General features: G+C 35.7%; 1 protein-coding gene across 1 annotated transcript in view; it reads left to right on the top strand.

The window, feature by feature from the left end:
* PDE8B (phosphodiesterase 8B) overlaps nt 1-15,546 on the top strand; it is an 87,521-nt gene that overhangs the window by 47,930 nt on the left and 24,045 nt on the right. The window contains exons 3-10 of the mRNA XM_032205988.1: nt 1,212-1,402; nt 2,531-2,590; nt 3,691-3,748; nt 8,407-8,495; nt 12,359-12,437; nt 12,917-13,057; nt 13,444-13,532; nt 14,186-14,246. Of these exons, the coding sequence (XP_032061879.1) occupies nt 1,212-1,402; nt 2,531-2,590; nt 3,691-3,748; nt 8,407-8,495; nt 12,359-12,437; nt 12,917-13,057; nt 13,444-13,532; nt 14,186-14,246 (768 nt within the window). The remainder of the gene's footprint in view (nt 1-1,211; nt 1,403-2,530; nt 2,591-3,690; nt 3,749-8,406; nt 8,496-12,358; nt 12,438-12,916; nt 13,058-13,443; nt 13,533-14,185; nt 14,247-15,546) is intronic.

The raw sequence follows: 15,546 nt of genomic DNA, 5'->3' as shown, positions 1-15,546 counted from the left end.
ACTCTTTCTAGTAAACTAAAAGTTTCAGATGTATTTCTTAATACCTATGGAAGTTCCAAGCACATAATTTTCTACCACTGCTTAATGAAAACTTGAGTGGTAGTCCTGCCACGGTAACATTAATGGCTCTGTTTACTGTTTAGAATTGAACAATGTAGACAGCTCAAGATAGAAGAAAAGTTATGGTCACCTTGTATAGCTTCTAGGCCAATGGTACTATATTTCACATGGTAACATCACAGATACACAGAACAGCATAAATAAAAGGTTATTAACCTTTTTCATGGACGTTTTGGGCAACATTTGCCATATTCTACTCAGACAGATTATTTCAGTGAAGTCAGGGATGTTTCTGATTTGTGAAATTAACATAGATTATAAATTATTCCAAGGCTGCAGCTTTTCTGTGCAATGCAAATAGCTGTGGATGAACTTTTGACTTCTTGAGACCTTTCCTTTTCACAGCATTTTTGCATCAAAATAATCTTTTTCTTTATCTGTCACATAGGGTGGCATGGTTAGTGATCAACTGTGATGTTTGAATAATTTTTTCTGCAGCCCAGCCCTGTCCATTCCTGTTGTTCTTTTCAGTTTTGAAAGAATACAGCTTAACTCCATTTTGGTGTACATTGAAGGTGGGGTAGTGAGTAAAACCATATTATGTTAATTGGTTGTCCCTGAAGAGTGATAATTAAGGCTGATACATTTCAGGAAGCTCCTCCTTACAATTAAAAATATGTGTAATTAAAAATATGAGAGTGGTGGTGGTGTTTGAACATTTACTCATCCAGTCTGGGTACTGATGGAATTTGAACACGAGTTAGAAGAGACTCATCATCTGGCAGCTACTTGGATAGCATGCATGACAAAACCACCTTAACATAGGAGTAATGTTCCTAAAGCTGTGATGCTCAAAGAAGGAGCACGGCAAGGTAACCTATCATCACCTAACACATTTACATCCAGAACAATCACAGCTTACTCGAAAGCAGTAAATATCAGTCCTACACAGTTAATGCTCTGTTGATAATTGCGCCATTTATTAATAAAGTTGTCCTACTGTGTCAGTTGTTTTACAATCTGTAGTCCAATATTTCCACTTTCAATGCAGACTCAATCATTCTTAGAGAAGTATTAGTTAAGATTTGCACCATGCAGGGAACTATTTTGTGTTTTTTCAAATTGATTATGCTGTTTTTTGTACTTCTCAGGTTTTGCTGATCTTTGCAAAAGAAGACAACCAAAGCGATGGTTTCTGGTGGGCTTGTGACAGAGCTGGTTACAAGTGCAGTATTGCCCGGACTCCCGAGTCAGCACTTGAATGTTTCCTTGATAAGCAACAAGAAATAATTGTTATAGATCACAGGAACTCCAGATATTTCGATGGGGAAGATATATGCAGGTAACCAAAGGATCTTATGCTTTTTTTGAACTTCAAAACATATTGTACAAAACTGACCCTTACAATTATAAAACCAACCTCCCCCTGGGAAAAAAAAAATAGTACAGTGGAAATTTGGACATTGGGAACAGGAATTTTTCATACATCAGTAAGTACATACATAAGTAGATAAGTTTGTACATTAGTACTGCAGCAAGGTTTTAAGCTGCAGGACTTCAAAGTAATGCTATTGTTTGCCCACTAGGTCAGGTATGCTGCACTAAGAGCTCTTTACAGAAGTTCACATCACTCCTCTGGCACACATGGAAATGGAAAATTAGCATGCATTTTGTACCATACACCATACTGTATTAGTCCTTCATGAACTAACAGTTCCAGTCCTTATGACAAGCTCAAATGCTTGTGCTTATGGAAGTACTTCCAAAAGGCAAAAAATGAATATGAAGACTCTTCACTCAGAAAAGCATGACATGTTTGAAAAATAATTATCTTTTGCCAATGAAAGATAAGTGGAGTGATCTTCAGGTGGTCATGCTTTTTTCAGTTCATCAGTAAGTGGTGAAAGTTGTAAAATTTTGTTTGCTCAGCATTTCATAAATGTCTGTTGTAGAGATGTACATTTGCTATACCTTCTTTTCTTTTTACATGCCCAAAGGCTACATTTTGTAGCCTTTCAAAAAAATGTTACAATATCTAGAAAGACAATGGTAAATATGGTAGAAGATGGAAAAGATTCTTGTTTAAATTAGATAATGAGTACTGAAAATGCATTGTATAGACATTGTGTCTCTCAGCCCATGTGTTCAGGACAATCTGCTGCAAATGAACTAGGTAAGCAGGGCAAACCTGTATTAGGTAGACATAAGGAGTTGTGGTTCCTGCCCTATGCTTTTGGAGCTGTTGCCTCTGAGCTGCATTATGTTGTGCAGTACAACATAGGAAGAATCTGGTAGCAAAATGGAAATGGAATGTCGAAGTGAAGGTGGGTAGGTTTTGGCAGCGTGACATCCTATTTTCTAAAGTCAGCAACATCCTTCAGTCCTGGTTTGTGTTTATATTGTCTGCAAAGGTGTTGTGAGTAACATTGAGAAAGCATGTGGTGTAACTGAGAAAATTTTGTTTTCTTAGGTCTATTCGTGCCACAAAGCCATCAGAACACACTGTAATACTTGCTGTGGTTCCACGCATGTACGTTTTACTCTGTTTTGTGAAATATTTTTATTTTACTCCATGAGAACGTTACATAAAATAGTTATCTAATAAGAGAAGGTATATTATTATTAAGCCTTATGGAATAAGGTTATTAGTTATTTTTACCTGAAATGGGTAAGTGATGTATGTGGCCTATATAAGTATTAAATAACCTTCCAATTATATAGAGAAATATATCACCTTGTCTTCAGGGGATCATAATGTAATGGCTTGGATACTAAGGAAAAATAGACACCTATGTGTTAGTTTCTAAAATGAAAGAATAGAAAAAAAATGTATTATTTTCTAAAAGGAATAACTAGATCATGTAACACACTGTGATTATTAGGGAACTTCATAATGGAGTAAACTTCATTAACTTCATTGTACTTAACTCAGCAGAGTGTGGTCCTAAAATCCTGATTGGATAATTCTCACCCTATGTATTCAAGGCAGAATTCTTCCTGATTTAACTACATGGTTTATCAAACACCTTAGAAGAAGAGAGCTTTCCCATTTTTGTTAAAACTCCTATGCACTGCTGAATCCATCCTAATTTTGTTAATTTCCTAGTTAAATTAAAGTATTAGCAAATTGAGTGGCAGAAGAGGAACTATTCCTGCCAAGATTAGGAAATGGATTCAGTTTGCTGCTGAACAATGCTTTACAGCTCATTTCACATTTTACTTAATAACACTATTTTAGATTCTTTCTTGTAAGATATGACAGCATGTCTTTTATTGTCTTCATGCTTTTTTTTTTTTTTTCTTTGTAACACCTTTTTGCATCTGTGAAGAGACAGGTGTTCTGTAGAATACCTATCAAGTTTGCTATAGGAATTGTTTTCAGGTTGTAGAAACAGCTGCAAAAATTTACAAAAGAAGATTGTGTCATCTTTGACATATTCAGAAGATCAACTTCTGTTTTATTATGCTTTATATTATGCTTTTATATTATGCTTTATATTATGTTTTATATTATGCTTTTGTATGTGTATTTTATATAAGACTGTTATTACTACCTTATGTTTAAATAACTGTCAAACTGATACCATCTAGGTCTTTCACGTTGAGTGACCAACATGTTTTATTTTATAGATCTGCTGATCAAGAAGAGACTTCTGTTCTTCCCCTACTTAATGCAGGCTTTGATAGGGTATGTCTTCTTTGATAAATTACATGTTTAATGTAGTACCTATAAATGCTTTGTAAATTACAGACACTTCTTTTTCCTCAAACTTGAAATGAATCCTCCATGTGAACTAGACGTTTGCTTCTATTCCAGATTTACTGATGAGAAAATAGTGGCAGCTGATTGGGTATTCTTCTTTTCAATAATGTTTTGGAGAAGCATGTGAAATAAGAGACTCTGTGATCTAGCTAGTCCTTCCAGAATAAGCAGGAATGTCAAGAGATTAATTCCATGTGGTCTGGGCAGATGGTGGGTGGGTTTTGTTTATGAGTGCATTGGAAAAAACAACGATGTGGCTCCCTGATTAATGTATGCTGCATGTAACAACATGCTGCCTTGTCATCTGGACATCTCTGTGTCTTTGTGACTGCTAGGATTCCTCTTCCAAAAGGAGTACCAGCGTAGTCGAGCACCTGCTGAAGTGAAAAAGGATTATTTATTTATTTATTTATTTATTTATTTATTTAATTGAGGTTTGAATTGGGTTGTTTTGTTGGCCTGAACCCTCTCTTTTCAAGAGAGCATTAAAAGTTGTTCTGTACTGGAAGCAGAAGGGAACTGTTTCATTCTCTTTCGTTGAACAGCTTTGTAGGTGAGAGCAGGAAGGCAACACTGTAAATATAGCTTCAGTTGCTTACCATCTTCTAGCTTCTAAAGTCTTGTTTTCTCTTTACAAAAAATGCAGGACAATGTATTTAGTGGGCTGTATTATGACTTCAAGTGCAGTATTGAGTTCAGACATGGGAGACACTGTCCTACTGAGGTGTGTTTTAGTGTCATGCTTTCTTCAAAAAAAATAAGTTTGTTGGATCTTTTTGCACCTGACAGCTGTTCTGGCAAGTGAAGAGAGAAGATTCTGTACAGTCTCTAACCATTCCCTCTAGCTGTCCCACATATATCGGGGAGCTTGCAACATATAATAATCCCCTACTTAAATTATTCTCAAGCCTTTAAAACATATCTGGTGTCAGAGATCCTGTTTTCACAGAGGGGAGGCTGTAGGATATTTTTCTGCTTGGGTAGAGATTTCTAGGGCCTAAACTCACAAAACAAGATGAAACTTAAAAATATAAATTGAATAATAATAATAATAACCCCCTTCTCGAAGTAGAGAAACATTACCTCCAGGGATCTTCTCCTCAGAAGTATAATAAAATTGATAACTGATTTTTGTAAAATCATATCTGCTAAAATTATATTGTTCTCTTCACTAATGCTATTTTTACAGTCCATCTTTTCTGGAAGCTTTATTTTGCATTATCACTATTCATTGTATTGGTGTTTGTCATGTTATTTCCTCATCTTCCTCCACCCCTTCTCTCAACAAAACATGGGTCTGTCTGGTGGTATCTGTCTTCTAAATGCATCTCCAACTTGACTAATAAAGTGTATGATCATGCAGCCAATTAGTCTGTCACTTTTTTCTAGAGTTTTGTAGAAAAAAAAAAAATAATGAATTTTTACAGCAGGTTTAGGATCTAAAGATTCCCAGGGCTCCTTTAATGTACTTAGGAGATATGCTTGCAAATGCATCAACCCTAATGTTTTTTTTATGCTGTGAATAGCTGATTATTTTGCTTTAAAATGTTCTGTTAACTTTTTTGTGTATGTGTGTTATGGAAATATCTTTCTATGTTTATGTGTATATACATAATATGCCGTAAGTATGCTTGAATAATCACTTCATTACTTCTAATGAAATCAATGAAGATTGATTGCCATCCGCATCTGGATCACTAAAAGATCTTATGACCACTTTCCAGAGAAAGATTTCAGGAATCTTTTGACTTTTTTTTTTTTTTTCATGCTGAGTTTGCCATGTTTTTTTTTCTTCCTTTTTCTCAAGAAAGTAAATTATTACATGTCTTCTGAATGTTTTTCCAGTATCATTAATAGCTTTCATGTTTGCATATTAATGGTCTTGTTAATGCATTACCTTCATTATGCTGATCTTTCCCCCTAAGTCTCATGAATATAATAGAAATGGCCTCTTTAGGATGGACTAAGTTAAGTAAGTGGTTTGACTTCCTGACTGATTTTAAACAGTGACTTAAATCACTAAAGGAGGAAGCCTTGATTTCTGCAGTTGCTCAACTGCAAATTGTTTTGCATTTTGAACTTTAGTTCTTTTTCTAAACAAATGTTGATTCTGTTGACCTGTTACTCTTAAAACTTGTTGGTTTGCAACAAAGCAAATCTTTAACACTAAACCTGGTACTTCTTGCTAAGCAAGAAGAATGATGCATTTTTATTTCCTGATTAATTTTGTGGCTTGCATCAAGTTCTGTATGGGATGATAGTGGAATCTGATTAAAATGAAGTCAATGTAATTTAAAAGTAAATGTTAGTTAAATAAAAATGTACTGTATAAATAAGAAACTTTTTAAAAAGAAGGTATTACTGTCAGCATTCTAGTATTTGAGAGGTAATAGATCTTCCTCTTCTAGTGCCTTGTTTATATGCACAAATTAGAAAAAGGAAATGTTTTCTGCTTTTTTTCAGGTCCAAGCGGGTTTCTCAGGTTTGAGTGAACTAGCACGTTTATAATATATTAATATTATAAACTTAAATAAAGAGATTCTATGCACCTGCAGAAAAATATATGCAGCAGTTAAGAGCAGGCTTAACACTTCAAACAAGCTGCAATTCTTGGTTCCTTGGCATTGAATCATACCAACATAATGTCTTCATTTTCTTTTAAATTTTGTCAGTAAATGACAATATGTTAAAATTCAAACTGAAAAGACCTTTAATATGTTCTAGGAAATTTAGCTTGTAAAATCAGCAGCCATCAGTGCTTAAATAGTATGTTATTGATAGATTTGTATTTTTATTGTTTTAATTTTCCTATAAGTATATTTGAATCTTTAAAACAGCACTCTAAAAGTGAAAATCTAAATCTTCAGTGCTGTAGAAGAAAAGTTTGCAGGCAGTTTGTTTTGCAAAAAACACATCTTCATCTGAACCCTAGCTTCTACCAGCTTTATATTGTGCCTTTGGGTTTCCCAGACATTCACTTAATAAGCAAAGTGACAGTTATAGGAATATTTTAATATCTTAACATTATAGGGACAAGATAGACCAATGTTAATAGTTATTTTTAAATTTAATTTTTACATTTTGCTGGCTACTTGGGATTAAGCTGTTGATCTCCAAAACACAATTTTTCAAACAGGAGAGAAGCACAGATTCCTCAAAAACATTCTTTGTTCTTCAGTTTTGACTGCTGGCTCTTGACTCAGCATGCAGCTGTACTGTGAGAACTAATGACATCACAGAGTATTTTCTGTGAAAAACAAAGTCTGTGCATGTATTTATAAAGCAGTGATTTAGCTCCTTAGAGCAGAAGCTTACTGATGAGCAGTAAACTTTAACTGAAGTCAGAGAATCTACTAGTACTTTTGTGATGAACATGAAGTTTCTGATTTCAGCCTGACCAAGCACAATACCTTTAAGCTTACTGCCTTTGCCTAACAAGTAAAGGACATTCTTTCCATATGAAGTATATAAAAATCTTGTTAGCTGCTGCCAGCATGTTACTTACTTTATATAGTTTTCTGCACTTCTGAATTCAAAAGTGGTGACTCGGTGAGATTACTTGTGGATCAAAGTTACTACAACTTGTGCGTTTTGGATGCAATATTTGCAGAAAAACAAATGAAATGCCAGATGTCATTACATTTTTTCCTTTTTTTTTTTTAGCATGAAAGTTTTATATCTCTAAGGTATTCCTTTTCTGTTCTGAATTAAGACATAGCTGTTCAAAAGGAAACATCCAAATTATACCTGTTTTGTTTGAGACTGTGAGTTTTTTTTTTAGATTATCTATTTCTAATTGAATACCAAACACCAAGTGACAAAATTCACAGTTGTGGTTTTAGCATATTTTCATGTTTGCTTTGTGTTTAACTAGTGATGTTGTCATAATGACTAGTAATCATTCCCATGGAAAAGATGAGTCCTGAACAGAAAAGGTACAACTAAAGTTTTTTATTTGTACAGGATCACAGAATGGGTGAGGCTGGCAGGGCCCTCTTGAGGCTGTCTGGTCCAACTCCCTGCTCAAGCAGGGACACCCAGAACAGGGTGCCCAGGACCACGTCCAGGTGGCTTTTGAAGATCTCCAAGGAGGGAGACTCCACAGCATCTCTGTGGCAGTGCTCAGTCATTCTCACAGTCAAGAAGTGCTTCCTAGTAGAATCATATAATTATTTAGATTGGAAAAGACTCTTAAGATCATCAAGTCCAATGATCAACCTAACACTCACAACCTAACACTCACAGTTAGTGTCAGGAGAAACCTCTTGTGTTCCAGTTTGTGCCCATTGCCTCTCGTCCTGGCACTGGGCACCACTGTACAGAGGCTGCTTCTGTCCTCTTTGCATTCTCACTTCAGATACCTTGCAGAGATCTCCCCTGAGTCTTCTCTTCTCTAACCTGAACAGTCCCACCTCTCTCAACCTTTCCTCAAATGAAAGAGGTTCTGGTCCCTTAATCATTTTTGTGGCCCTTTGTTGGACTGTTGCCAGATCTCTTTGTCAGGTTAGTTTTAGAAACAGGAACAGGAATAACAGATTTAAAAGCTTCCAGTCTATTTCATGCACTGTTGATTTGTTTTCCAGCGTTTCATGGAGAATAGCAGCATAACTGCTTGTTACAATGAGCTGATTCAAATAGAACGTGGAGAAGTGCGATCTCAGTTCAAATTACGGTATGTAGAAGTGTAAGAAAGTGTGGGAAACATAAATTGTTTGGTGTGCATTCCCAGATATGTATGTATATGCTTTGTATCTGTATGTTAGCCAATTCCTATAGCCTTATTTTACTGTTCAGTTAGTTTGTAACAAATGTAAGTGCTTTAGTAACTGGTACCCTCAAAAAGCTTCATTGGTGTGCTTCATTCATTGGTGGTTTAAATTACAACTTTCCTTAATGCAAAAATCAGTACATGTCCTTTATTCTGATACTTGCTTCTGTCCGTATGTCTTGAGGCACATATATTGAATTTGGCAATGTTACAGCAACCATTACTGGTATCACCGCAGTCACAAACTTTAGCAGAAATATTGCAGAACAATTTCTGCTCACTTAGTTGCAAGGGTAGCATTCCACAAATTCTGTCCTGTGTAAGATTTATGGGCTGCAAATGTATAGGACAGGACATTTTCGGGAAATCATTCTTGCTCTCAGATGTGTGAGATGTCATATCTGACAGTTTGAGCTGAGCACCATCTTAAGCTGGCTCTTCATACCCCAGAGTTATTACTTTCCTGTCTGTGCAAGACTAGACAGACCAATATCACAAATTTTTATCTTAGTGAGAAATATCTAATTGTCTAATTATATGTTTCACTAAGGTAAGAAGAAACTAAAGACTTTCATTCCATTATCACTTTAATATGACTAATTTTATGTTTAATACAAGTGCTTATATCTACATGTAAATATCTTTGCAATTCAGCTCTATGAAAAAGGAATCCTTGAAGCTGTCATACCAATAAATTGTAGTTCTCTAGATCTCATGAGTTCCAGTTCCTTTGACATAAAACACTATTGTTTGTTTACAAGATTCAGTGTTTCTGGTTAAGCAGTAGATTTTTCTATGATCCTGTTTGCAAACCAATATCAAAGAAACTTAATGTTCAAGTGAACATGTTTGTGTATACAAAATATGACTATAGTAAAATCTGTGGAAAAAAAAATAGGATTCAGGCTTACACAATGTTTAATAGGTGTTTTCCAAGGCTCAGCAGAAAAATAAAACAACAGTGAAATTTTAGAAGTTAATTACATGTTATGGTGGTCACAACTTGGTTCAGTAGTAAACACAATGTGAAATGTGTGACTTCTGAATTAAGTCGTCATTGATGAGAAACACCAGTTTATGTATAAGATTAAGATGTCATTCATACATGCAAAACCTGTAGCTTATGTTTAAGTCCAATAAACCAGATTTTGTAATAACAAGGATACTATGGAGAGAAAGGAAACTTTTTCAAGATGTTAGATCTAGTTTTCAAGATTACTCCCAGTTTAACCAGTATTCCAGTTGCAGAACTTTGTTATCTGACAATGTCCAAAGTCAGACTCCTAAGACAAATCAGGTCTGTGCAGATAGCCTCCTTAATTTCTTAGCTGAGAAGTGTTACAGCATTCATTGCTTTTTATTCTGTATGTAGAAGCTTTTTGGCATTCCCATCACTTACTGTTTACCAAAACATACAAGAATTGAAATTATCCTTTTGTTTCTTTAAAATGTTGACAAACGTATCAGTGGTGTCTTGTGGTACGTTTTGTTTTCATTTATTTATTTTTCTAATAAACTTTATGTTCTTCTCATTGAAAGCTTCCTGCTTAAACACATGGAATAATTCATTTCAAGAACTGCATGCCAGTACAGTTTGAACATCTCTATATGAGTGATACTAATTACAAATGCAGATAATTAAAATTCAGAGAACATGATTTGTTATTGGCTGCCATGTTTTGCTATGAGTTTATTTGAAAATGCACTCCTCCAAACAAAACAAAACAAAACCTTAAAATTTGAAGGAAACAGTGTCAGTCCCCAGAAGCATTTCATCTACTGATAAGGACAATAAACAAGTAACATTTATACTAGTGTACTACAATGGTATAAGTAGCGTTTTGAAAGATAAACCTTCTGAAAAAGAATACTTGTAACCTGGAGAAGCTGATATTTTGCAAAAGAGGATTTCTTTCTATTTTTGCCCAGTTAGGCAGAGGCTCTAAATGAATTTTCCATAAAAAAATAACACAACTAGTGTTGCTATTTGGTTACAATTTGTTCTCATCTGTGTGGTTTGATGAAATGGGGGTGAAGAAGTGTTGCTCCTTATGTTTACCCCACTGGGTTCCTAGTCTCTGATCTGTTTGCTGTCTCAATAGGTCTTCAGTACAGCTTTGTATATGTGGAAGGAAAGAGATTATTTAATCAATAGGACTAAAAACAGGGTATTTCAGGTGTTCACATACAAGAGAAACTCTGTGAGAATGTAGGACCAGCCCAAGAAAGCGGTATTTAAGGTCATTTCAGTGGACCAAAGTGTCTCCTATTCCACGCAGAAACTGCTTCTTATCATAGCTTTTCTGCTTCTTCTGTTAGGCAGCTTGGTTGGGCATCTGTAGGAGATGCATTAATCAAAAACAGCATGGCCCATTTCAACTTTTAATTTTGATGGCTTGGTTGCCAGATCAAATTATAAAAATAGGGCTTTAATAGTGCAAACATTGCTGTGTTTCCTTGCAGGAAGTTTGCTTAATGACTGTTGTTAGCTGTTGGTATACCAGATGAGTATCTATCACTGAGGTAAATTAATTGTTTCATACAGCACAAAATCACACCATGGAGCTGGCTTGGACTGCTAGAGCATCCTTAGTAAAACTATACTGAGAGCTCCTTTTATTGTATGAACTGAAATACTACTGTTGTATTCTGTACACAACACTTCTTCCTACAAATCTTCATCCACACAACTGCACGAGTATGTCTTTGTTTATAGTTTTTTTGTTTTCTGTTTGTTTCTGTGTTACTTCCATGATAAGCAAAGCTGGCAATATCCTATATTTCTTAATAAAGAGGCAGAATACTTCTCTGTTAATGATTCACTGGTCATCAGTATTAATTCAAACCCCACTATGCAGTCTGTGAGCAAGATGTTCCTTTTAGGTAATAACAAGGATGTTTATGCATGATGCACTTTATGCTACCTGCAGCAAGAAGTACATAGCAGATAATTTGTTTGTGTTTAGTCCACATCAAAGATAAAGTACTGGCATCTATCGAAGCAGGTATATCTGAGTTGTCTCTTTTTGTATATGCTATATATCCATAGCTTCCTTTCTTATGCTAGGAGCCTACATCAATGTTAATCCCATTCTGTGTGAATTATAAGCAATTTGAATGCTGTAGCAAAAGGGCAAGATTTTTGTTTCTCCTATGTTAGATGATAGTCCTGAAAAAAAGGGGAAGTAGAGCTTAATTCTGCCCTTAATTAAGATCAGGATGTATGGAGATCAAATTTCTGAATTATTACTTGGAGGCAAGAAAAGTGATGTTTTTCTGACTAGGATTTTGACATGGCTTAAATTGTTTCCTCTTACTATGTTGCATTAAAACTTCTTTGACAGCAGAGATCTTTTTTCAGTAACTTTATATGTGTCTGTGCTGTGGTGATTTTTTTGGTTCCCTATCTTTAATGATCACAAAACTTTCTATTGTAATGTAACAGCCATTTGCTATTTTTACAGCTAATTGTTAGTTCCTGCTGTCTAGAGCATGTCTAGAAAAAGCAACATACTATTAAGTTGATGCAGTACTCATGAGCACTGCAGAACACAAGTTACACTGTGAACTGCAGAAAAACACGTGAACAACAGGAATGTCTGAAGATGAATTGCTTCAAAAAGTTATAAGGGAGATGGGTACTTGGTTTAATCATAATGACATTCTGGTTTGTGATTCATCTACTGATAAGTACAGTGTAATAATGCATTTATGGTAAGCAAAATATTCTAACAGTAAAACTAACGTGAATCATTTACTAATTTCAGGGCATGTAATGCAGTGTTTACAGCATTAGACCATTGTCAGGAAGCCATAGAAATAACCAGTGAAGATCATGTTGTTCAGGTATGGAGAAAAAAAAAAGTTAATCATTTTGTAGAATTTGAAGACAGGAACCCCAAAGAGATCTTTTCTCAGTAGTTTCTCTTCCAATTCTGTATTTTAATTTTGTTGCTGCAGTAATTCTGGATGCTGCATGTTGACACTTGCTGAATTTTTAAGACTTTTCTTTTTGTACCTTTATTTAGATGACCATTTCCAGTGAAGTAATATTACTTATAGTAAAACAGCAAAGAAATCCATAGCAGCACTAGATAACCTGTTCAGTAAGGGGTTTTTGTGCTTTCTAATAACAGTTTGTATATCCCATTCTGTGTTCAACTCCTCATGTAAATTAAATGTTTCTCCATTTGCATAGTATTTTTACGTGACAAACACCAAACTGTAGGGCTGTGTGGTTATGGCTTTGGATGTATATCCTGAAATACTTAGACAGTTATGTGCAAGTAACTGTCTTTTAAAAGTGTGCTCTTCTTGTTTGACAGTATGTTAATCCAGCCTTTGAACAGATGATGGGGTATCACAAGGGAGAGGTCATTGGCAAGGAACTCATTGAAATACCAAAAAGCGTTAAAAACTGTGCAGATCTTTCAGACAGTATCAATACATTTATTAAAAAAGGAAAGGTGAGTAAAATTAAGCTTGTGCAATTTTGATTTGGATTTCCAGACTGCTTTGTTTTTAATACTCCAGGTTTAAAAACACAAGATACTGCTTTCATGAGTTGCATATATTTGACCAGAATTCTGTTCCTCTGGTTCCTAAACTTCTTTGTAAATATTGGGTACTCTCTCACAAGAGAAATATATGAAAAAATTTATCTGTCCTTTGGTAAGCAAATATCTGTTAAAGGTGGTACTATGTACATGTATTACAACATTTTACACTGTTTTAAAAATACAACCATGAAATAATATGTATTTATTACATAAAATTTATGTAATAGTAAATGAATATTTGACTGCAAGCTAAATATTCTTAGACACTGTCTCTGTTATGTGTGTTTGCTTAGGAATGGCAAGGGGTTTATTACACAAACAGAAAATCAGGAGACAGTATTCAGCAGCATGTGAAGATAACGCCTGTGATCGGTCAAGGAGGGTAACTAACTTGTACAGAGCACAGTTACTTTCTGTTTTTTGGGGGTCCTTCTTTCTGCTTTCTCTACTGGGGAGTCTGGTATGGACCTCTATGTATTTAGGAGCAGGGTGGTGATAGAACTACTGATTTTAAGCAATGCAGAAAGAATAAGCAAAATTAAGAAGGCCATGTTGTTTACTGACGTTTGTCTATTTTGTTGTCTTCCTACACTGGCTAAAAGGACTGTGAATTCATAACAATTGGTAGTGTTGCTCAACTAGGTACCTAAAAAATGATGTTTAGGTTGATGTTACAATACATTTTTTATGAAGTTATTCTACAGTATGCAAACTGTTAACCAGTCAGTTGGAAAGATCATCAGCTACATGATTCTCTTGTGATCATGCTTGTATGTGCTTGCACTTTTACAGTGTATTGTGTGTACGTTGCCAAATTATACTCCCAGATGTGCAGGTGAATTCCTGCAGCAGCAAAAGAATCATGTATCCTAGGACAAAAACATAGCTGTAACACTGGAATGCTTGTTGCTCAATCAGCCATTTGGTGTTGGTTTTGGTATCTTGTTTCTTAAAAGCATCAAGAATTCAGCTTTAAAAAAATAGCAGTGTGTGATACCGTTTGGTGTGGTAACAATAGATTATTTCTGTTGCTAGGAAGATAAGACACTTTGTGTCCCTAAAAAGGCTGCAATGTACTAATGAAAACAACAAGCAGGTAACTGTTTTCCTTCCATGTCTTAATTTTCATCACTTTTACTGATTTTTTGTTTAAGAAATGAATATAGATCACATCCTCTTTGAAAACCATTCTCATATTATCACTGCATGTTGGATCGAGCAAGAAAACTTTTTCATTTGCTTAGCCTTTTTTTGCTGGACTGTTTTCCTTTTGTAGGACTGCTGAGTAGAGAACGCCTTTTATTCACTGGAACTTAGATATGACAGTGGATTTTGTGATATTGTGGAGCAGCACAGACTATAATGCAAAGGGAGTTCAGGGTATTTTTTTCTATAACTGCTCTCGCCAGTCTTATCTGACGTACTTAGAGCTGATAATGACCTATGCTCAGCTGTCACAAGGTTTGCAAATGCATGGTTCTTGAATAAAGTATAAATTGAATAAAACGTTACCTGCAAGTAGGACCTGAGATATCACGTACACCACAGAAAGTGTGCTGTGGAGGGGTGTAATCCAAGCCATAGTTCAAAACACCCTCAGTGATCCTTGGCTGCATTAGGCAAAGTGTCAACAGAGGTGATCCCCTCTGTTCAGCACTGGTGAGGCCACACCTGGAGTTCTGTGTATAGTTCTGGGCCCCCCGGTACAAGAGGGAACTGGGCACACTGCAGAGGGCCACCAAGATGATAAAGGGACTGGAACACCTTTCCTATGAGATAAGGCTAAGAGAGCTGGGACTGTTCAGCCTAGAGGCTCAGGGGAATCTCATCAATGTCTACAAATACCTGAAGGGAAGTCGGTGGTCTCCATTAATGGGATACTGCTGTAGGTGTCCCTGCCTGAGCAGGGGGTTGGACCAGGTGATCTCCAGAGGTCTCCTCCAACCTCAGCCATTCAGTGATTCTGTAACCCCAGTGTCTGCAGTCCAGGCACATATCCACCTAAGCAGTTTCTGAAACAAATCTGGTGGCATGAGAAGCCGTTCGATGTGATCTACTCCTAGTTCACTCCATCTGAAAGTGGCTCTGAAGCAAATGGTTATATTTCATGTTTTGCCTCAAAAATACTGTAGTACATGGCTTGAAGGAATTCTGGGCTTCTCTGAGCTGAAGAATGAATTCTATGGTCTGTAGAAGTAAGAGGTAGAAAGCAGTATGAGGTCAGAGCATGAAGAGTAGCTGGCAGCATTTTGTGGAGTGAAGATGTACTTGTGAAACATGATAAATTTCCTATCGTTTCCATTTTCCTTAAAACAATTTTTTTTAGGGATGGAGTTATGTATCTTGTTTTGTCTAGAATTTAAATGTGCTTTTATCTGTCATGGGGGTAAAGGCAT

Source organism: Aythya fuligula, chromosome Z, assembly GCF_009819795.1.
Source record: "Aythya fuligula isolate bAytFul2 chromosome Z, bAytFul2.pri, whole genome shotgun sequence".
Classification (NCBI taxonomy): domain Eukaryota; kingdom Metazoa; phylum Chordata; class Aves; order Anseriformes; family Anatidae; genus Aythya; species Aythya fuligula.
Note: the sequence above shows the minus strand (reverse complement) of the source record. Positions and strands in the feature narration are given on the sequence as shown.